At 38.7% G+C, this 23,863-nt stretch overlaps 3 protein-coding genes across 3 annotated transcripts in view; all 3 read right to left on the bottom strand.

The window, feature by feature from the left end:
• The window catches only part of kcng2 (potassium voltage-gated channel, subfamily G, member 2), a 58,336-nt gene extending 55,744 nt beyond the window's left edge, over positions 1 to 2,592 (bottom strand). Inside the window, exon 1 of the mRNA XM_044137997.1 lies at positions 2,455 to 2,592. The gene's annotated coding sequence lies outside the window, so the exon portion shown is untranslated. The remainder of the gene's footprint in view (positions 1 to 2,454) is intronic.
• LOC122843333 overlaps positions 1 to 23,863 on the bottom strand; it is a 705,002-nt gene that overhangs the window by 587,542 nt on the left and 93,597 nt on the right. The gene's annotated exons all lie outside the window — the stretch shown is intronic.
• ctdp1 (CTD (carboxy-terminal domain, RNA polymerase II, polypeptide A) phosphatase, subunit 1) overlaps positions 4,517 to 23,863 on the bottom strand; it is a 65,024-nt gene continuing 45,677 nt past the window's right edge. Inside the window, exon 13 of the mRNA XM_044137993.1 lies at positions 4,517 to 7,062. Within this exon, the coding sequence (XP_043993928.1) occupies positions 6,876 to 7,062 (187 nt within the window). The 3' untranslated portion in view covers positions 4,517 to 6,875. The remainder of the gene's footprint in view (positions 7,063 to 23,863) is intronic.

Below are 23,863 nucleotides of genomic sequence, written 5' to 3' on the forward strand. Positions count from 1 at the left end.
GGCCGCCGCTTTTTATTAGCTCTGTAAATCAAAGTGGCGCGGGGACTGCATCGGAGAGAGCCAAGAATTACAAGTTTTCATTAATGTAGCAGAAGAAAAGAACGAATCCCCACTGCAAGAGAGCAATGAATAGCGCTTAAAATTCACTAATGGTAATGATGCAAATAATACAATTAGCCCCGTAATCAAGGTTGGCAACCCAGCTGCAGTCTGAAATTACGATTTGCATTTTCTATACTCCCTCCAATATAATTATCTCATTAAGTACAAGCTAAATAATCAAGTAATAATGCTCGTGTTGTCATGGGAAGAATGGTTAACTAGTAAACATAAAAATAAAAAGTTCTTATGTAAATCTAAGTTCTGTTGTCCTTATTGCGAGTCTTTCGGTTGTAGCTTTCGCTTACATTCTTTATTTGAGAAATCAGTGTGGACGTTTGGTTTATTGGAGTGGATATCACCCAGAAGACTGCTGACACCTGTAATGAAAGTTTTGGACCTAAAGGTCACAAGGAAACATTGTGTAGAGGGCTGAGATGATACGGGATGAGTCTCATATCCGCTCGACAACAAGATCAAGGGGAGATAACGCCGCGCTCGTCATAAAGCTGCTAACAGAGCGCTTTGACATTTCACCGCCAGACACACATCCCATGAAACATCCTGCACCCAGCACTTCCATTTGGCTGAATGGGTTTAGAAGTGTTGTGCTCGGCTCCGTCTGCTGCAGAAAAAATCAAGATGGGGATGATGTGGAATGTGTACAGTTCGCCATTGCAAAACTGCCGGGTCAGTTCTTCATGCTTTTGCCACAGAAGCTGACCAATCATTGGGTCGCAAAATCGTGTCCCAGTTTGTTTGGGGAGAGAAAGCGGCACCGTAATTCTTCATAAATCATCAGATTGAAATGCATAACACCCTGATCTTCACAGAACTTCTTCCAAATGGTGAGATGGTGAATGTTTGTGGAGAATAACAAGCCAGAGCCAAACCTGATCAATGGCCGTAACTAGTTTCTCTTTGCATGAAACATTTAGAGAGTTTCATGCAAACTTCATCTTTACTCAGAATCCTCCTCCTCACACTCTCAAGAACAAGAGAGAGACATCTTTTGAGTAAAATAAATAACTGGTTCATCTCAGGACAAACAGTCGAGCTGATGTGGATGTTTTTGCTCTGTAAGCGGTTTATTTCAGGTGTGGGCTAAACTCTGGTAATCTCTCATAAACCCTACTTATAGAGAAAAAAAGATGGAAAAGGGATTAGCTAAAGGTTCTGCTGTTCTGAAGTGAGTAGTTGTTAAAAACACCTTTTAAAGACGAACTGCATCATAAAGACACGTAGATTTAGAAGGAATTCACCCAAAAAGATGTCCAAATCAGCATGTTACGGACAATGTTGGAAAACTTGAGAGGGCACAACAGACTTGGCCTAGAATAGAGCCGTACCCCACTGAGAGCTACGAGGGCATTTCAGGAACAACGAGTTAGTTTCCTCACACCGGAGTGGAAACATTCAAAACGGGGGAAATTCTCTACAGTTCTTCAACAAAATGAAGCTTCCTACTGTTTTCATGAACATGAATGTTTGAACGTCTCGGTCGTGTTGGGAAACAAACCTCAACGTTCCACCTGAAGGTCTCCTTTCTGTTTGGTGCAGGACCAATCAGGCAGGGATTGTGATTCTTATCCAGACAAATCTGTTGTCCCACAAAAGCAGCGCCGTATTGTTTTTTTCAGTAATGATTTACAAGATCAATAAAACTCTCAAGGAGAAAATGTGAAGCTGGTACATCCAGTCAAGCATGAAAATTAGCAATCTGGCATATTGATTAGCTTCCCTTATGCCCATTTTTTATAGAAATCTCAAATTTATGTCTTTTCTGATTAATACTTCTTATGTTTGTCACTGATGATAAATAAATCATTTTCTGTAGAGATGTGGATTTTTTTTTTTTTTGCTGCTTCTACATTTTCCCTGATCTTGTCTTTCCTTTATTATTATTACTACAGCCTGACCCTGTAGAGGTTACCTCTGACCCACGACTCCAACACCGTTTACCTCTCATATATGAATGTCACATTTCAGATGTGAACCTAAATTAACCTCTTTGCGTTTTATGCATTTCATCTAATAATGTGTCATTTAAATGTCTGACCCCTTAACACCGAGACCTGTCAAGAAAGCTCATAACATCCATTAGCCATGATTTCACTTCCTGTCTTGTGAGGTAAAATGTACGATCCAGTTTTTTTATTTTCAGATTAAGTTTGTTTCACATTTCTCTAAAATGTTTGACCTATCACTGTCCGTTTTTCTGATCCTCGTGATCAGGAAACCGATCACGATGGTTTTCAAGGGAGAAAAAAACCCCCATCGAAGTCCATCAGGAAGCATGTGCTTTGACTAGACTTTCCATCTGTCATTTTTCCTGCCACGTAACCAACATCTCACCTGAGGATCCGTTACCTCGGCTGGATGACGAGACGACAGAGTAATGTCACCGACGGCTCTGTGGCCTCCAGTAGAGCCCGCAAGGAAGACGTTTCGGGAACGGTTTGCTTTCCTGCACCAGCGACTCCATCGCTCCTCTCCGCAAATTGAGGAGTTCTGAAGCAATAACCAGGGCAACATTAGGGAAACTGGTAGAGGACACAACCTAACCAAACATGGATGAAGCCTAAGGGAAGGTGGCCTCATACGCATCGGGATTTTACTGCCTGAAGCTGAAATCTATTTTGTCAGAATGATTTTGTAGGTTTTGCAGCCTACAAAATCTTTGCAATCTCAGACTCTTTCCTAATCCTAATATTGTATTGAAATGAGCTGTTGGTGTAGCAACTAATAACCAAACACCTGTTTTAAACTTCTCTGATTTGTATGCACTGTTCTTTGATCATTGTGACGGAAATCGGTCCCAGTCCATTTTATTTTTAAGTGTCCAAGTAAAGGGGGGTGGGGGGAGTTGAGTAAAAATACACACCAAAACTTTTCAGGCAGTACTTTGTGTTGGTCTGTTTCATAAAACCCCAATAAAACCTTGTACAGGGCATACGGTCAGAAGGAGATGCTACGACACATTCGGCAGATCCCACACATCCTGGACACAGACAGTTTAAATCCTTACCTTTGGGTCAGTGCTCCAGACAGTTTCTTCCCCCCCAGGTTGTCTCTCTGATGGGCACAATGGACACTTTCCAGCTAAAATAGTCAACTACTTCCCTGTGAAACAAAAGCATATGTGCACAGTCACATTTTTTCTTTCTTTTTACAAGATTCCATAAGTGAAATAATCTGCCAAAGGAGCTGGTACTTTTTCATAAATATTAACAAATCATTGACTTAAAACAAGCTCCTATATCTGGCTGAAAATGCACTTGTGTACTAAGACATTTGCACAAGAAACCCTCCCAGCTCACCCCCAACAAAAAATGCTTGATAAGGTTTAGTGGTTTTACAGAGTATGCTTGAAAACTAAATTCCTTGTTGGCGCTCAGAATAAAGCGGATTCAGATCCTGAAAATACACGGAAGTCTATGCGAGTCAGTTTAAAACAAAGGCAAATACATTCCTTCAGAAATATCTTTATTTAATGAAAGCATCTCTTTCAAGTAGGAAATAGACTTTACAAGTATCTTACATGATATCTGTTTGATGTGGTGAAAACCTATTGATAAAAACCAGAAGCAGAGAGCACAGAAACACAGTGAAAGAGGAAATAAAAGGAGAACGCGTGGGAGTTAGCAGGGGAGGGAAAAAAAAAAAAGAATCTGATGGCAAAACAGTCACTGAACACAAATCACGCTGAGACATCAGCCTTCAGACAATAATTACAGTGATTTAGCTCCGCAGCTCAAACAGAAAAGATGCCGAGTTCAAGACGAGAATTAAAAGGAACAGAGGAGGAATAGCAGAGCTGTGGGTTTCAGTATGAGCAGACGGAACCAGAGGTAAACATTAGCCACCGTTAGCTCTTTGCGTCACGGATGAAATCCGCAGCAGCAAAGCTGGGTGACGCCACGACAGGCGAAGAAGTGCTGGTGAAATCCTCTGCTCAGTTCTGGGAACTCACGTTTAAAGATCCTGCTCCTTTTAGAGCTTGGGAAAAACTTAAAAACTGGATTTGATAAGCAAAAATCCGTTTTTTTGTAGAAATATCGCAACGATGCAAATTCAAGTATTTCGCCAAGAGCTCTGAGGTTACTTCCCCCCCATCCAAGATAATACAAACACAACACAAGTGTAGAATAAAACATGACTAACCGAACTGTTTCCTTGAAATGACATTAATCCAACCAGTCAGGAGGGAGACCTGAGACGCTCTAGTTTCATATCTGAAGCTTGTGGAGAGGAAGCGGCCGCGAAGACACGGCGCAGTCTTAATGGCTGAGGCTAAAAGCCCCCGTTCTGCGGGGAGTGGACGTTCCAGGTGAACTATTCCAGCTCTCCGTTAATCGTCTGCAGACGGTTTCTCTTTTCACCAAGAAAATTCAAAATCAATCCACTTTTTTTTTATATATGTTTTTTACCCCGAGAAATGCTGTGCTAATCCCTAGCATAGCGGCTAGCTAGTTAGCTTAGCACGAAGACTGTAAACGGGGCCAGATTTGGTTTGGTGAACATTAGTGGAAGAAAACCCTTCAAGCAGCAGTGTATTAAGTCGTTCTATATGCAGAAAGAGGATCCACTTGCTGGCATTCTGAAATAGGGACACACCACATATTGGGTGATATTAGTCTTTTTTTTTTTTTTTTTTTTTTTTTTAACATATTAGTATCGGCCCCATACATAAAAATGGGCAGATATTAACAACCGATAAATTTTCCATATCCCATCCTAAAATCTCAGTATAATAAAATCTGAGTTCACTCAAAAATAATAGTAATAAAATGTTGAAAAAATATAGAGTCTGCAAAATATCAAAAAGTTAAAAAAAGAAACAACAACAAAAAAAACACTATAAAAATAAATATTTGTGATTTTGTGTCTAAAATTTTTTTATCCAACACAAACAAGTATGCAACATGGTGCAGTTTTAAAGAAGCTGTACTGTACAGGTTTTTTGACCATCAAAACAGTAGAGAAAAAAAATGATATCGGCAAATATTGGTTATCGACCAGAACAGCGATATTAATATCGGATGTCAATATTGGCCTTGAATTTCATATTGTTGCATCCCTACTTTCAAACAAAAAAATGTCCCAGGGCTGCTTCGATTGGTCGTCGTTCGCTACAAGTTGGCAAAAATGAAATTTGACAATTTTACTTCAAATTGACATTTTCTTTGCATGTCCCTCTAGCTTTAATCCTAGATAAGAAAGCAACATATATAGAATAGTGAGATATAAAATATTAAGCTGCTCTGAAATCTGAAGGGCACAGAACTGGCAAAAGACAGTTTGACTCTTTAGATGAAAACTGCAAATTTAAAACACAAACCATAAAAATGAAAGAGATTTTGCCTAAAGACTCACCAGTCAGTCAGTCAGGCAGATTGAAATCAGCCAATATTCCTTCTGATCAGCTCTGATTGAGATGTGGGACACACTCTGAAAATCTTTTTTTTTCCTGCACTCATCAAAACTTAAGATTCCCACCAGTTTTGATTTATAAATGCATCAACCAACACATACTTTCCTACTTTTTTTTATTTCATTAGAAAAATTTACCCAGTTAATCCAGAAATGTTTTCATCAATTTGATGTGATACATTTTTATCTTCTGTATGATGGCGTTCTGAGCAAAAAAAACAAACAAAAACAAAAACCCCATCAAAATGGAGATTGGTATTGTCCAGAAATTGTGCATTTGTAGCTAAAAACAAAGGAATTGCTTGTGAAAAATGTCTGTGCCTTGCTTTTACTCATCATAGTTCCCCGATCAGTTCCAGATTATAAGAGAAATTGGTGGGTTGGTTGGTAAAATGTTTTGTTTGAAGTTGCAATGATCTAAAGAATCGTTCAGCAATGTGTAAACCGCAGCACAGGCGAAACAAAATTCAACAACTAACACGAGCGACTTTCCCATTAGTTCGAATCAGATAGCGGTTTTGGACAATCTTATAATCCCTTTATTTTCAGTTGAACTCAAAATGTCTGCCCCCATAAAATCCGTTTCCTTTCCTGTGTTCTGATTCCCGCCAACAGGAAGTCATCATTGGCAGAGTCAGATCCGCTTCCTGTTACTGGGATGTTATCTTTTATTCGTCATTAACAAAAGATCTTCTGTTAGCACACAAAATGTTTACAAAATATACAAATAACAAAAAAACTAATGGAAGAAACACATTCAAATGTCTGGATAAACTAATTGACCCTAACAACCTGCTGCGATCAAAGAATAATTATAACAATAATTTAAAAAAAATCTTAGAAAGTGGAAGTTGAGATTAATTTTTTTTTTTTTTTTTTTTTTAGCTGCACAACTTGGCAAACCTATTTCAAAACTCTTTGGCAAGAACCATCAGTAAAATATACACTTATGTTTTTTTTTTTTATTCATCTTTTCAACAATATAAAAATCCAAATAGAAAAACAACAGAAGTATCAAATTTCATAAGTCCTAGAGCTTACCTCGCAATAAAATGTTAACGTCAAAGGATTTATGCCACCAAAAGGCGATTTATATTTATATCTATTTATATTCATATATATATATTTATGTATAGCAGTGCTACAAAAGTCCAAGCCTTCATTTCCGCAGAAAGGCGCTGGTTCTGTACAGGACATTCAGGTTTTTATTACGACACACATTCATCGCTCCCCACGTCGTAACCACGGCGACTCCGGATTACGGGAGGGAGTGGGAGAGCGATGTGTGGGTACCGTGTGTGACGTCGGTAAGGACTGGCTTTCAGTCAGTTTTCCCCCCCCTCTCACATAAAGTCGTTTAGCTCCGCCTCCAGGGCGGCGACCATCTCGTCTGCCTCCGAGCTGCTGCCCTCCTCTTCCTCGTTGGAGTCTTTAGACGACTCGTCGGCGGAGTCCCGCCTTGCCTGCTTGCTCTCCACGTCAGCACCCTCCTCATCCTCTCCGGCGTCATCGTGCTTCCGTTTCTGACACCTGGACGAAAAAAACACAACAGAACAGAACTTGAAGATTGCTTTCCATATGCTAAATCGAAAGAGTCTTAAGGTTTTCAGCTTGCTGATTGGACAGCAAACTGCAGTCCAGCAGGTTTTCTGTTTTTAGCTCCGCCATCTTCCTTCGTCCTCATTTCCCCAAGAAGTGGACGGATTGGTCGAGTCTATTCAAGCATCTTCAAGGTACGTTTTCAAACTTTTCCATCGTCACACTTTGGAGATTAAAAACAATACAAATGAACTAAAGAGGAAGTTTCAATTCACAGTTTTATTTAATTTATTGCTGTTATCAATTTTATGCAGAACAGGTACACAAAAATATTATATAATGTCTATAACCGTTTCCCTAACACACCCTGAATGGTCCAGGAAAGTGAAAAAAAAAGAAGAAAATTTCACCGTAAGAGCTGCGGTTTGTCGTATAAAATAACACCTTTTATATCGTGAGTTACTTTGACGGAACGGCCAATTTCTGTTTATTCAAAACATCTGAATCGGGTATAAAATAAAATATTTCCATACTTAAAAAAAAGTTCAACTGAGGTTTGACGTCAACGTAAAACTAAACCATGACATATGAGAATGATTTTCATTTTGTTGTGTTTAAAATAAACCTGAAAGCCCAAATTTAAGGCAAAAATGTTAATATTTAGAGTTTTAGAAATAAACTATTTTCCAAATTCTCTCTTCACTTTTCAGCTGTACTCATCAGAAAAAGGGGAAATGACAACTTCTGGTTTTATTAAACATAACTGAAGGGAAAAAAAAAACCTTTCAATAAAGTGTAAGTTGGATAAACAGAGAATGAATCATGAGGATATTAGCTTCATGTCGAGTTGGCAGCCAGAGAGACACCTACACTGTAATGAGTGGAGACAAATATTTAACAGTTTATGTCCATAAAAGATTTTAATTCCCGAGATCTGAACATATTATTTTTGAGATCTCATCAACTCCATGTTTGAGTAGAAATAGGCTAATAATTTGATAAAGTTCACATATAATGGGGTTTATATTGGGAAGAGTTGCTCTTATGCTAACTACACTGATACAACCAGAAACAAGGATTTTATGACACTGAGAAACATTTAAAAGAAGCTATGAGCGATGTAGCTAATTCTTGCTAAAACCTTTACAGACTTCAGGATGATTTCCTCTAAGAACCTTTTTTTGCTTTGAGTTTTTCCTGCTTTGTGAAGACAAAACATCCATCGTTGGTATTAGTAAATCAAAAAAGCTTTCAGATAACCTGGAAAACTATTGATTGAGACCAAATTAACAGTTTACAATAAAATCTGACACCTTAATCTAGCTAAGTAGCTTAGCACAAAGGAAAATATGAAGTCCAGAAACTGGAGACTGGAGCTATAATCACAAAGTGCTAATTTATTAAATACAACCCATTTCTACAGCAGTGAGATTTAAGTTGTAGTTACAATATCTGGGCATTCAGACACTGAAAGTCTGAACTAAAACTTCCACATGCTTTAGAAACCCTGAAAACAAAACCATGTCTTCAAAATGCTTTTGTGGGCATGGATACGACAATGTGGCAAAGACATTTACAAATATGTACATTATTTAAAAACGTACATGAGGCGAACATATTGTACAACAAAAACAAGCAATGCCAGCTGTGTTGCTGCAAACCAGCCACTTATGGATAATGATGAAGCTGGAAGAGAGGAGGAAACAACAAAAAAGGAAAACACACATTTGTAGGTGGTTGGAGAATCCTTTTGATGTGAACATGCCATCTCTCGCTCCACTCCAGCTTTCTCCGTGACATCCTCTGCCGAGCGGCTTGTTAGCGTCATGCTAATGAGGGTTTGCGTGGTTATTGTGGAGGTCAGACACAGAGCCCACCCACTCCCCCATCCCTCTCTTTCTCTCTCTCATTAGGCCTTGCTAACCTCTAGCGGCGGCGGCTAGGCTCCGGGTCTCCGTTCGTTAAAGGTCAGATGTCGGCTAATATGAGCGAAGAGGGCAGGTGACATGCCGGTTCCAGGTTAGCGTGGGAGGAAAAGCTCAGCAGAAGAGCTACGCTGATCCTTCAAGCTAACGAGTTTTCATTTCTGAGGCCGAGCGGCTGCTGTGAGACTTCCAAACAATTTTATTTAATTTTTTATTTTATTTTTTTTGCAACCTGAGTTGGTTGGAGAGGCTGCTTGAGTGTGTACGCACATAACTCCATTCTTCTTCTTCTTCTTCTGTTTGCAAATGTTAATAGTGGAGACAGCGGGGGTTTAGGGGTGAGTTCCCTCCTGCTGCTTTTAGCTTTGGATCATTACATCCAATCTCTGTCCTCTGCTATTAATCCGACCCCCCACCGATACACACACACACACACACACACGCACACACACACACACACACTCCAGACACTTCCCCGTGTTCATTCATGTCAACTGCTAACCAAGTTTCAGATGCAATCTACTTCAATGTGATTTCTGCTCTCTATTTCAGCTGTTCTCACTACATTGTAATAAAGGTGGAATGTTGCCGTTTACAAAATTATTCAAATTTTAGGCATTTTACAAACATGAGACTCCCAGAGTGAGCTGCAAGTGAAGGGCTAATCAGACGATTTGCTGCATTAAATGTTTTTTGTTGCCAGATGAAAATAAATAATGTTGAGGGAAATCAATCTTAAGCTTTTTTTAATGCAAGTTTTACACAAGACATTTAGTAAGAAAACTAATGGTTATATTTTAGCAACAAGCTCCTGCTCCTGGCATACAAACTGATGATTCAGTAGCAGCAATTACACTTTATAACTTAGAAATTGTCACTAGAAAACACTCTGAAAAGTTGTAACTGTTTCAAATTATGCTAACTTAAAAAAGAAAACAAAGAAAAGTTGTTTTTTTTACACGATTACATTTAAACCAGAATGGGAGTTGCATATTACTAAACTATTACTTTCATTCTAAAGAAGTTGGTACTTATTAAAGGTACCAACCAAGCATTCAACAAAAAAAAATTTGGCAAAATGGTGGGCGTCAACATGAAGCCAAAGTTTACTGGATGCTGCTGCTTCTTTTCTTGTTTGACTGAATTCTGCAACCATTTCAGCTTCTATGCACCTCAAATCTGCAACTTCCAGGAAACTGCAAACCAGTTTTTTAGTTTCCAGTTCCGTTAGCAGGAAAACCTACTAAAGAGAAATCTTGTTTTAAACTATTTGTAACATATATGCCACAAAAAAAAAAAAAAGAAAGAAAAAAAAGTCAACACTCGGAACAGAGTCTTTTCAGGCAGTTCAGATGGAAAAGTCAAAAAGAGTCTGGTATTAAATGAAGAGTTTTAGACAGCGAGCTGAACCAGAAAGAATCTGTCAGCCTGAGACGTAATGACAAGAGCTGTGGAAGGAGGTGTGCTTGGTGATGGAAAGGTAGCTCATTATTAGGTGTTAGATCTTAAAAAGTTAGCAAGAGTTCAGACTGTTTCATCTTTGGATGCCACCCCCTAAATCTCCTCGTTACTGGATCCGTATGCCGCTGACCAGTGGAGTGAAAGGCCACCAACTTCTTAAAACTCTTGTCGGCAATTAACTGAAGATATCCGAGTACTTGGTGTGTCCATAAAAATCTCCATAAAATCTCCATAAAAATACATTTAACTGAAGGATTTTTGTAATTCAGAATACTTAATTTAAACAAGAGTTCTTACTATTTAGTTTAAGAGTAAGTATAACGATATAGGAAGTGAGAAAACCTCTGAGGCTAACCGTTAGGTTTCCGAGTTAGTGGGACAGATTGCTGGAATAATCTTTCACTCTGTGATACAAGCATCATATTTGGCATACAGAAATAGCTTTCTCATAAAAGTATGTCATCCTCTTGAAAACACAAAATGGCCACCTTCTGTCAAGATGGCTGCCATCCAAAGCGGTTTGAAACAGTGTTCGAACAATAATCTGATTAAATAATCCTATTTTGATGGCCTATGCATCAAAAATATGTTTTTGAATCTGAGAAATCCAATTCTGTATTCTAAAAAATAAAATTGACTTAATGTTATGATACAATGGTCATTACACTTAGTTGATAATCAGGGTCGTGTTAAATTTGATTTAGTTTTTTAAAATGTAACAACTTTGAGTATATTCTGAACAATAGCCTAAAAATCAGTTGGCAAATGTAAAAGGGAATGTAGCAAGAATATAATTTGCCTAAGTAATCAAATGTGGAAACTACAAAATTTAAAAAATAATAGAAGAATGCTCATTTTGAGTCACTTAATGGCCGCCATCTTGAAAACAGGTGGCCATATTGGAATTCAACAAACACCATTTAACTTTCCCAGTCAGAATGCACTCAGTTTAACATGAATTTACACATTTATGTTTATTCAGGTTCTACTACAAAAACCATTTCTTTGGATTTGACGAGGCAGCCATCTTGAACACTTGTGTCCATCTTGGATTATGTACTTTTCTTAAAAGGCACGTTGTAAAAATCACGCGGGCCCAATTTGTTGTTTTGCATCACGACGTGAAAATTTCTTCTCCTCAAAAGTCAATAATAAATAAATACATTTAATATAAGAGATTTCACACATCTTTACAAAAGGAAACCAATTAATGCAGAGGTTTATGTAAATGTGAAAAAAAAAATAAAATTAATTAACTGAGTTCTGATTTATTCATTTATTTTTTTAAAGGTTTTATTGGCTCTAGTGGCCTTTATTAGACAGTTAATTGACAGGAAAGTGGGTAATGAGAGAAAGGGGAAGACATGCAGCAAAGGTCGCCAGGCCGGGAATCGAACCTGCGACAGCTGCGTCGAGGACTAAGACCTCCTTATGTGGGTTGTGCTTAACCCCTGCGCCACCACAGCACATCCCATGAGTTCTGATTTTAATGCCATAATTTGGATCATAATTTGAAAGTGTGCAAAGTAAAAGTAAAGACATTTTTTACAAACCTGACCTATGAATGGAACAAAAACAGTTGTGCATTCTCTTCAAATATGTCAGACTTTACAGTTAGGAGGGTCCAACAAGTAACTGGGTGCGGTGTGCTGCTCCTCAGACAGATGTCGAAGCCATTACTCTGCAATATCATTATGTGTACATATTGTGGGAGTCTGATTGCATTAGGGGTGTCAGGAGAATGTACTACGGAGTGTCTGCTGGTAAACAAACAGCCTGCAGCTTCACAAGCCTCAGCACATCATTAGAGCTGCATTAGGGACCCGCAATGACTGATATAGGACAGAAAAAAAGCATCTACTCCAAACTCAGACAGCAGGAATGTCGCCTAGGGGGAGCGTTGAGAGGGGCATGGACTGGGAACGACTTCACAGACAGGGTGCAAGAACTAATTGTCCTCATATCTGGGTCCAACACAACCAAAGCATCCGTTTGTAAAAATCCCTTCAAATGGTTTTCACAGCTCTGATCTGTGGGAGTAGAACAGATGAGGGGTGGCCACCCCCACTAGAGCAGTCAGTTTGGTCATATCATACCACACAGAGATGAACTACCATTAATAACTTTTTGTTGTTGATTGTTAATTAATTAATTAACATTTACATGAAAGTACTTGAGATTATAAACAAGTGGCCAACTTCAACCTGTCGTCCTATTGACAAGTTGATGTATATCATGTAGTGTGAACTAAGGAAATGAGGAAGGGAGGAGTTAGCAGAGAGCACCGGAGTTGAGCCTTTTTTCATCCAGCGTCATCAATAGAAAGAGAAAAAGGCCGGAAGAAACAACAAAGCCGATGAATTAAAATGAGGTGGATAACTTTCATTTATGGGCGATTAATTGATTTATTGTTTATTGCGACAATCCTAATAACAGAGTTATATAACTATGTTATGTAACTGTGTTATACAGAGGTATATACAGTTAAGCTAGCATGGTTTTCCCACTCTGAATGGATCCATGTGTTTTGTTTGATCAAATAAAAATTCTAGACACGATCCTGAGAGGTGGAAGAGGCAAGCAAATTTTAAAAAATATATAAAGGAAAGGAGACTGATGCCAAAAGCAGGATAAAGTAATTAACTTTAATATTCACGCAACGTCTGTGTCTGAAACCAGTCCTGACAAGTTTCTTTAAGCAAAGAGTTAGATAAGACTTAAAACAAACTTGAACAAAGACAGGGAGAACTAAAGATCAAGATACCGTCTTTCCTTGAACTCCAATCGCTTTGCTTTTTTCTTTTACTCAAACGGGCCGTTTGCAGGAGCTACAAAGGCTTCTTCAGCCTTCATTTAGTTACCATGACGCACACAACACAACAGACCTTCAATGTTAACAAGTCCCCGAAGGAGTCCAGCGAGGGCAGGAGGGATAGTAGTCAGTCGTTTTGCTTCCCCTTCCTCCATTAATCCCCATATCATCTACTGCATCCATGTTAACTACAGAGGCCCTTATAGATTCCCCTCCTGCCTCGCAAGCTGAGAGCTGATAGGCTGGAGGTAGACCCCCGTTTTCAGTTCAGAAGCAATGCGTCAGCTTTGTTTGGGTTTAATTGAAGAACAATGGCGCATGAAGGCAGTGGTGCGATGAAAAGAGAAATCCACTGGAAGAATAATGGCCCAACAACAAGCACTCAGAGTGACTGAGTCATCTCTGAAACCACAAGCTTCTAAGCAACCCACTTGTGAAATATACATGGTGACAAGGATCGAGAGCAGGGCGCTCACTGTAGAGGAGTTCAGTATGCTTGGAGGCAGTTGTCAATCAACAAAGCAGAAATCTGTTAGTTCTCCTCTTTCTCAAGGGGTGTCAGGAAGGTTCAGACAACAGGATGGCAGATCTGCCTTTCAGTGCATGTTGTAGCTGTTTTTATTGGCATTGGTAGAACTGTATGAAAGAGGTGGCTTGATGTTTGGATTTATCTAGAAGAAGAATCTGCTTTTAGAAGTCAAATTGCTTTTTTATACCAAGATGATTATTGGCTGTCAGGAAAGCCTGACTGACATCTCTAACTGTTTTAACTCTTTTAAAATCCAGTTCCGAGTAAATTCACCCATTCATTAACTGTGATCTTGGTTTTCTACCCATATACAAATCATTTCAAACTCATGAAGCTACCGACTGTTTGTAATTCTCATAGAAAAAAAGAATACTTTTTATGAATTATGAAGACAAGTAGTCAAAATGTTCAAACAGGTAAAATACATTATTGAAATGGGAAGTGTGAAAAGCGTTTAAGCTTCTCTTTGAGGTTCCAATTTAATATTTGGTGCGGTTTTGAATGAAATGAAGCATGGCACACCGGGAATGTCCCAAAGTGGGCTATGAATTATGCACAGTTGGTATGAAACGTTCCCAAGAACTGTATGAAATGTCGACAAAGGAAGGAGGAATTAAGCAACGGTTGGTTTGAAATATCCACAAACAGCATAAGAATTAACACAAGGTCGGTACAAACATCCTTAAAGTGGGAAACAAATTGGGTATAAATTGAGAAATGTTCAGTACACACACGTTCCCAAGGGGTTTACAAATTGACATAAAGTTGGTATGGAGGGACCTGAAGGAAAGATTGCATTAAGGCATCGTTGATACAGGAAGTAGTGCGGTTTGAATTGAGGCATGGTTGGTATAGAAAGTCTCTGGGGGGGTTAAACTATGATGTGGAAGTCAGTAAAGGTCTCTATGGAGGTAGGAATGGTTGGTACGAGAAGACCTCGAGGGAGTACAAATTCATACAGGGTTAGTATGAAATATTCCCTAAGGCCATATGAGTTGACCCACGGTCTGTATGAAATGTTCCCAAGGTGACTCATATATGGTGGGTACAATTTATGTTCCTTTAAGACAGGGTACTCTATCTGTCAGCATTGACATTGGGATGTAAACTGTACCAAATGTTTAAGTGTGATGTTTTCTTCCATCTTTTTTCCCCCCCATTAGATTCTGACAGTTGTAACTTCTAGTCACAATAAATTGAACTCAGTTTTCATTCTGAATTTGGGTTTCTTCCCAACAGCAAACCAGAGATGAAGACAATAACCACAAACTGCTTTCTCTCTCTGTGAGAACATATCTGAGGTTTAAATTAACTTTCTCTCTTGGAGTTACACACAAAATAGGTTTATAACTAACCCGCCCTCTCCTTCTTCAAACCATCCTGGTTTGTGTTGTCATCCCTCTGGTGTTGCTCGAAGCAACAACACCATCTGTCTGGACACAAACGAGGAATTTTTTCGGGTAAGGTTGACTTACTTCAACAGATTACAATAAACGTAATTTGCCAAGCAAACAAACTTTTTAAAATTTGCCTAAGCAAATTCTAAAAAAAAAAGCCCCATTAAATTGTGTACATGTTTTGCAACAAGAGAAAAGCAACTGTTTTTTTTTTGTTTTTTTTAAATCAAACTTGTGATACTAACTTCTTTTTATTTGAGCTGCATGGTGTGGCCCAAAAACAAGCAACAGGGGAATCTCTCATGCAACTTTAATCACCACAGCTATTTCTCTACACAGGCTTCACGCTTCTAGACTTTTATTGAACGTAATCAGTGGAACCTCACTACCTTTGGCCTTCTGTTTCTTGGTACAGACTGTGCTTTCAAACACGCCTGTCAAGAACTCTTAATGCACGGCTCCCTTGACTCGTGTTTTTCTACACTTTGTGACCTTGATAAATTAATACTGAAAATGAAAAGTGGAGAATTGATAGTTTTGTGCTCAAGGCAAAAACTTGTTGAAATATTATTAATGGTCGTGTACTTTCTTAAAATTGTACAGCTCCCTCTGGGTTGGTGGTCAGATTCTGCTTCAGGTAAAAGGAGTTCAAGTATCTTTATGCCTCGTTTATGGTAGAGAGAGATATCTGGGCCTACGGAGGCACTGCTCTATCCTATCATGGTAGGAAAAAAGGCTAAACACAAAATGTAAAGCTCTTGATTTACTGATGTATTATTCTTGAACCCAATCAGACTATCATCAAGACTCAACCGGTCAAAACTGAAATAATGAGATTATTCCAGAGAATGTAGCCTTCTCTAAGGTTGTTGGACTTTTTTGAGATGCTGCTCCTGTGAGTCTGAAGGAATTTGCTGAGATGGATAGGGTATCTGAAGAAAGACCCCAAGAAAGTTGAGGATGGACCAAGCATCCCCTTTGGCCAGGGAAGTACTTGGCATCCTGCAGAAACGAGATCTATAATAATAGGGTCTAAATATCTCATCGATAATCCAGAGTTAAACCTAGTTAAGTTACTAAGTGTGGTGTTGGAAAGTGATTTATCATGAAAAGAGCATATTGATAAATTGGTGAGCCAATTGGGTAGAAGTATGGCTGTGATAAAAGAGATGTTTGAAGTTTTGACAAAGAATAGTTTAAATTTAATTAAATCTCTTGCTTTGTCTCAGATTATTGTTCATTGGCACAGAAACTACAAACAGTTCAAAATAAAGCAGCTCAGTTTGCACTTGGCTGTGTTTTCAATATGTCTGCCTTCTTTAGCAATATGTTAAAAAAAATACATTGGAGATACATCAGAAGAATCAATTTCAAACAACTTTAATATATCGAAATGGTTGTCCTTTGGTAGAATAATTTTCATAATAAAAATGACTTGTTTTGATCTTTGGTCTTTGCATTTGGATACTTTTTTTAGGCCTTTTCAGGTCTCCAAATAAAAGAAAAAAAGAAATGAAGTTGTGTGTTGCTGTAGACACGGATGACCGTTTCACTCATGAACCAGTTATCACAAAACCCAGATCTCAGAAATATAGTTCCACTTTCTAACGATATTAAAGAAAACCACTGGCATTCTCCCTCAGAAAAACATCTCTCGACCCGACCAAAGGAAGTCTGACTGTAATGTCTAACTGTAACAAGTTTGACGGAGGTATGACTCCAGGAGTCAACTGTGCAATTCACTGACACTTATTTCACTGTCATTTATATCTCCCCAGTCACCGATGTCTGCATCACATCATCTTTCTCTCTGGCACAGCTACAGGCAGTGGAATCAGATTTAAGCCCTCGGGCATCTTTTCAGAAGTATTACTCTCCCCCCTCCTCTCAGCCTGACTGCTGCTGCTAAAGCTTTTGACAAGACTGCAAAGATCTTTTCACAGGAGCCTGAGATGGATTATCCTGCCCCTCGTTGGGAGGCGGATAGGGGCAAGCAGGTAAACATATGTGGGGAAAAATAGAAGCTTCGGGTTCAACGCTGTTCTTTATACATTTGTTGTTTTTCTAGCAGTGACTGTGTTTCACTTCGGTATGTTTAAAAGCATTTGACTGTATAAGAAGGAAACATTCAGACTTTATTATTATGCTTACATATCTGACTTTTCTCAAAACGCAAAGTTCCTCCCCTAGAGATGACTTTATGACAAATAGAGATGTGTTTTAAAGGGGCAGTGTTGCCTAAAATCATTTTTTTGAGATTTGGATTACATTATAAAGTTATTCCCTCATCAAAAACATACCTGGAGTGTTGCTTTCCTTCTTTCATGCATGTTTGAGAAAGCCATTAATCTCCTATGGCAACCATTCAGCTGAATAAAACACCTGGTTGGACCTAGCTCCGCCTTCAAGGACGAAGCTCCTCCTCTAAGCTGCAGATTCCAAGCTTTTGCCTCACAGAGCAGCTTTCCCCTGCGGCTCTGCCACTCAGCTCCTTCAGACTAGCCAACAGTAATTAGCAAACCCCTGGTGGAACTGCACATCTGCTGAATTCATTAGCTCATTCAGTGACAAACTGATAGAAATGTTTTTAAAGGGTTAATAGAAGAGCAATGTTGTGATGACTCCCTGAAGATGACGTCAGAACAAAACTCCACCTTTGAAATTCTACTGTTAATTTACTAAGTGAATTTTTTTAAGTGGTGTTTATATATATATATATATATATATATATATATATATATATATATATATTGTTATAACAATTGAAGTTGACAGTTACTTGATTGTGCTATAAAATGGCACCATTTGCCAGAAAACACTCAATGCTGCCCCTTTAAGGCGAATCATGATAGTTTTCTGGACGAGATGAAGACAAAAACAGCATAGAATGATTTCGTATACAATATATGAGCTTAGTTAGTTTAAAAAAAAAATATAATGTAAGTTTGCAAACAAACCTTCAGAACCCTTTACAGCTCTCAGTTCAAGCTGAAAATGACAACAACTACAAAAACTCTAGACTTCTTCAAAAGACGTCAGAACTGCGCCGATCTGTTGGGTGTTTTGATCGCTCTGTAAAAAAGTTTTTGCAAGTCGTGCATAAGCTTTTCTTTAACTTCCTTGTAGAATGTCATCAAAAGGTTACATTAGTATTCTAAGAGAAGCATTGTGACTCAATATGAGAGAATTGTTTACCTGATCCGTGTTCTGTTTTAGGGAGGACATATGACCTGGAACACAAATGTGGAAACAACCGAGGGAAAACCTCGAGTTTGTGTAAAACATGAAAAAAGAAAAACCCAACAAAACAAGAACAATAACAAAAAAATATATATTTTAGACAAAACTAAAAGCTGCAAGAATTTGGTTGCAAGTTTCATTAGACATAAACAGTTGTATTATTAGGAATAGCATATTTAGAGGTACAATCTAAACGGGAAGTTGATCCAAATGAGGGCAAACGGCAGAATCACTGAATGAGGTCAGCGACAAGAACCAAACATTACTGTCAAAGCACAACAAATGTGTTTTCATTTAGTGTTTTTAATTTTTTTTCCAGACAAACTAATAATTGAATCTATGCAACCAGATTAAGTGAAAAACAAAAATACCTATCTATCTTTAGCAGATTCTGTTGTACAACTTGTTCATAAGAATATGGTAGATGAGAAAATAATGGAGGCTTCCTATGAAGCTCAGGTCCATAAAATAGTTAAAATGAGATGAAAACATTTTTATTTTCAACACGGAGCTCCAATGAAAAATGTGGCACGAAAACAAGAGAAAGACTCAAGAGATGTAAGAGCTTATAGAGGCTCACATCTTCCTGAGCCTTCTGCTGTCACCTCTTGCTTCCAGAGATGTGATGCTTAGATGAAATTATTTTAACGCCATCATGTGTAGCGTTAATATGAATAAAAACAAAGAAATGCGCTCTACAGCTGTAAAAAAAAAAAAAGTATCCTATTCCTCCTTAGGATTTAAAATCTAACTTGTTGAAAGGATGCAGTTTGATCACTTGCTCTGTTTTTTTTATTGTTTTTGTTGGACAGGCATGCAAGTGTTACTAGAGCAGTTCTCCATGTTATAAAAAATATTCTGCGTATGGCAATTTTCTTTACCGTTAGCATGTTAACATATCGTACATTAGAATTGCTATAACTCTGACAGATGAGTTTACGCACAGCAAAGCTCAACTTTCTGCTACAGTGCCTTTTATTTTATTTTATGAAAAGAGACAAAATTATGCTACCAACAGTAATTTATGAAAAAAAAACCTCCTATAAACTCCAGGTACATCAGTCAACTCTGTGTGTCTTTAGTGAAACCGTCTTTAACTTTAACACCGTAATTTTGTTTGGAACTCTGAAGAAAATCCACAGCAGTCCTCTCCACAAAGTTATCAAACTGTGTAGCAAAGCCAGTGGTTTATCCTTGGATCCACTTGCTGGTATCGACAACAAATGACCCAGCAGAGAGAAAAGACTTCAGACAGCGTCTGATCCCACGTAGATAAACTCAACACTACAAGCTTCTTCCCTCTGGCTGCTACTGATCATCAGCATTCAGGATGATTGAAGTTTTGTTTACACCTCCATGAGCCTTGCTAACACTAGAGTAAATTACTGATGGCTCAATCATTATAATTGTATTTATATTATTGTAATTTACCAGTTTTATCTCGGGATTTTCGTAATCGTTTTAGCCTTCTGGGCTGACTTTCATTTGCTACTTTTTGCTTCAGTTTCAATCTCGTGTACTTGTTTGAATCTCTGTGATGTAAAATGAGGCTCGTAATTTTAAGATTAGGTCCCTCTGACCACCTGCTTTCACATTTTTACAGTCTTCCCAACACGGCTTGTGGCAAACTGCGAGCAGAGCTTATTTTTAGGGCTGAACGGAAGGCAGTTTTCTGGCCGATCACTGATCTTTAAAAATACAATTTTTCACTACTGCAGAATTTTTTTGTCTGAAAAGTCAAAGTCGCAACAATGGGGTGTCTATTGTTAACCGTGCATGTGTGGTTGACAAAAAGGGGACAGTGGCTGACTTTCAGACCTTTGCTGAGGTTCATAAGATCGGTTTCTCATGCAAGTATCGGCCGATCACCGATCTCCCAAAATGAAGGCCGATTTATCAGTGCATCCCTACTTCTTATGGCTTTCTTTCAACAATGGCTTCCTACGTCGCCCAGATATGTGGATGCACCGATCCACTTCCGATATCTGAGGATTAGTATCAACCGATACCGATACGATACAGAAAACAGCTGAACTGGCTGAAAATATTTAATCATTTTTAAACAGACATAAATGTACTGAATTACATACTAATTTGATAACTCTGCACCTGTATAGCACACTTGAATACACCAGTAGCTTCTCAAGGCTGGTCAAACGTGTTAAAACAACTTTAATTTGTCTAGTTGGTTCAATTACAATTAAAACAGCCGATGTCAAATTAATAATAAAGAAACTGAAACTGATACACTTGTACTGTAAATTCAATGAACAACTGATTTCTGAATGTGTGTGTGTTGGGTTATGATAAATAACGGATATCGCAACGCAAACCGCTACCTCAGAAACAGATCTTTGCCGAGTAGTGAAACCATTCTACAGCAAAAGCACACACACACAAAAAAAAACACTTCCTGCCCCATCAGCAACCAATAAAGAAACCGGGTCAGATTATATTCTCTTTTTTCCCCCTCCGTCTTCCTCTTCTCATATGTGTGAAAAGCCTGAGTCAGCACTCATATTCCTCGCGGCCTGCCGCCTCCTCTCACCCAGCTGAACACGAGGATCACGGCGCCGTTTCTCATCGCCGCTGCGCCAACAGCACACACACTGACGAGTTAGTCGGACTCCAGAGGGGTGGAACGCCAACGGGGCTCTTTAAATCTGCATCATAATAATAATCGTAATGTGGAAAATGCAAACATAAATCTTAAACCTAATGATAAACATGAAAAAGAAGCAAAAATTTAGGGTTGGAGCATCCACCGCCATAAAAGACGACGTCGTCTACCGTTTCTGGAATCAGGAATATAAATCTCAAAGATGGCGGGGGTTTGCTGAGTAGTTTATTGAGATGTAGTTTGTGGGAAATTACTCGATCCCTCGGTACATCCGTCTTTATCCTCCTGCAAATCCCGATTAAACGGAAGCGAAATGTCAATGTTTAATCACCATCTCAGCAGAAGGCGCCGCTGGAGCACGTCGCGTTTGTGAGTCTCAGTGGGAGCCTTTGGAGAATACGAGCAGCGCTTTCTATCCGTCCCAAACCGCGTCTGTTGCTTTTTTTCTGATGGTTCATCAGCAAAACAATAACATTTTTATCTGAATCCAATTACGGACCAGGATAGTGGCCGTATCCGGTGCCCCCTCAATATTAGTACACCATCGTTCATTTTGTCATCATAATTAAAGTCAAGCTGTTATTCAGACAAAAGAGGCATTTTAGGAAGGTTTAGAGAGGCAAGCAAAATGTTAAAAGTAATAAAAAGACATAAAAGAGAGGGATATGGCACATGAAGGGTTTCTGTACGTTGGACCAACTCAAATTTAAAACTTTTTAAGACCAAATGCAAATGGAATTGAAGACCTGTAACACGACAGCATTGTACCCAAAAAATTAATTTCATGATTTGACAGCAGCAATGAGACAATGGTGAGAACAAACATCAGAATTGGAGGAAATTTTATCTGATGAAAGTTTGTCATATTTGTGGATACCAAAGGGAGAATTATGTAATATTTTCTGTTGGACAAAAGAAAAAAACAGCCTGCAGCCCATTTTTGCTTCTATGATTCATGTTTGTGGCATTTAAATTTTCAATGTAAATGTTCACACATGGGTTTGTATGCATTATAGTGCATGAGCTGATGGATGTTTTATAAATCAAAAAGGAGAACGTCTTTAAAAACACTCACATAGCGGTGCATTATGCAGTCAAACCCAATCAAAATGTATGATGTTTCACCTTTCATTTCATACAGCAAATGCAGTAGAGCGCTACCTTCAGAATCGACCTTTTCCTGGAGATATGAGGCATACATTTAGAGGAAGAATTCTGCCTCGAAAATAGCTTTTAGGAGGTCATTGTCTTCTTAGAAGTAAGCAATCCAGCTGAGGATTTATGGGGAAAGTCAGAATCTAAGAATGCAGAAAAGAGACGATCACATTATTAGCTTTTCTTGCTAACTGCTCTTAAATATAAAAGGGATTTTTGTAGTATTAAAGTGGTTTAAAAAAAAAAAAAAAAGTATTGATGCCCCTTGACATTTGGGCTGCAAAAAATCAACACAAAGGAGAACGATGTCCAATTGAAACCTACAGTTTATGTTCACTGAACTATTTTTCTTCCCTGTCTGAAGTTAAATTAGGCCAAACTTTTCTTGTTTTTTAATGACCAGTTTTGGTCATTACAAAACATATTTGACATAATTCAAATATAGATCACCCTTTTTCAGATTTATAGCATCCATTTTCTTACACTTCACAATTAGGGATGCACCGATCTAAAAATCTGGGCCGATATCTGATATTAATTTAGCCGATAGTGGGAGATAACCGATATATACCTTATTAAGACCTTGAAAAAAAAAAAATCAGTTGTTAATATCGGCTCAGTTTGCACTTTTATCTATCGGACGATGGACATTGAATTTTATTGCAATATTGTGCGGTAACGTGATAACGATACAAATTAAGATCAGAAAAAACTATGAATTACTTATTTTTTTAAGTAACTGTATGGCAATGAATGCATGGTTCTTCATTTATAGCGTCACAAACACTACACATTGAGGTTTGTATTTTTAACATTGAGGATTTGCACTTTTTGTTACAAATCTGTAATGTGTCATGCAAACAGAGACATTAAATCTCTCAGCTGCCCTCATGGCAACTGTAGCAAACTCCTTCACCTTTCTAACAGTGGCAGGAAAATAAAGCATTGTTCACTCAAACAAAGAGTGTTTGGATTCATTTGTTTGTATCTGACAGATCGTATTACCCCGGTCTCATCAAACGGAAGGGACTCCGACCGCAAGCAAAAGCAAAAAAACAGTCCGCTTTGTGGAGCTGTGAAAAGAGCGAAACGGTTTGACGGAGAAAAGGCCGACTCCAGTAAGGCTGTTTATGTGTTTGTTTGGCCCTGAATGGCAGAAAGCTACACACGCGTTGCAGAGGTTTAATTAATCTGCAGCAGTGGATAGCATCCTCATCGGAGGAAAAGAGCGGGACGAGTACAACAACAAAGCCGGGTCTGTCATCTCAGAGGGAACATGCTCAGAGAACCGACAGTAATCTGAGCCCCGCGCTGGAGAAACACAGCGCCATTACTGTAGTCTTTGGGGTATCGGCCGATCCTTGAAAACAATTGTCCTCAATGGAACCCCCGGGGCTGAGACTTTCTAATTGGAAAGCACTTTGAGCCAAACTTTCTATAAACGCGAGCAGATAACGGCCTTATCTTCCACGTAACTTTCCCTTCATTAGGAAATCGGGACTGAGCTGCTCAAACAGCAGCCAGTCAGACTGGAAGGAGACGACTCCACTCCCCCTCATTCTTTTACAGCAATGCCTGGACGTTTACTCACGTTAACGGGGCGGATGTGCTGAACTGCTACACAGCAGTTCTGCTAGATTAAATAGTGAACTG

This window comes from Gambusia affinis, linkage group LG14 (genome assembly GCF_019740435.1).
Source record: "Gambusia affinis linkage group LG14, SWU_Gaff_1.0, whole genome shotgun sequence".
NCBI classification, from domain to species: Eukaryota; Metazoa; Chordata; class Actinopteri; order Cyprinodontiformes; family Poeciliidae; genus Gambusia; species Gambusia affinis.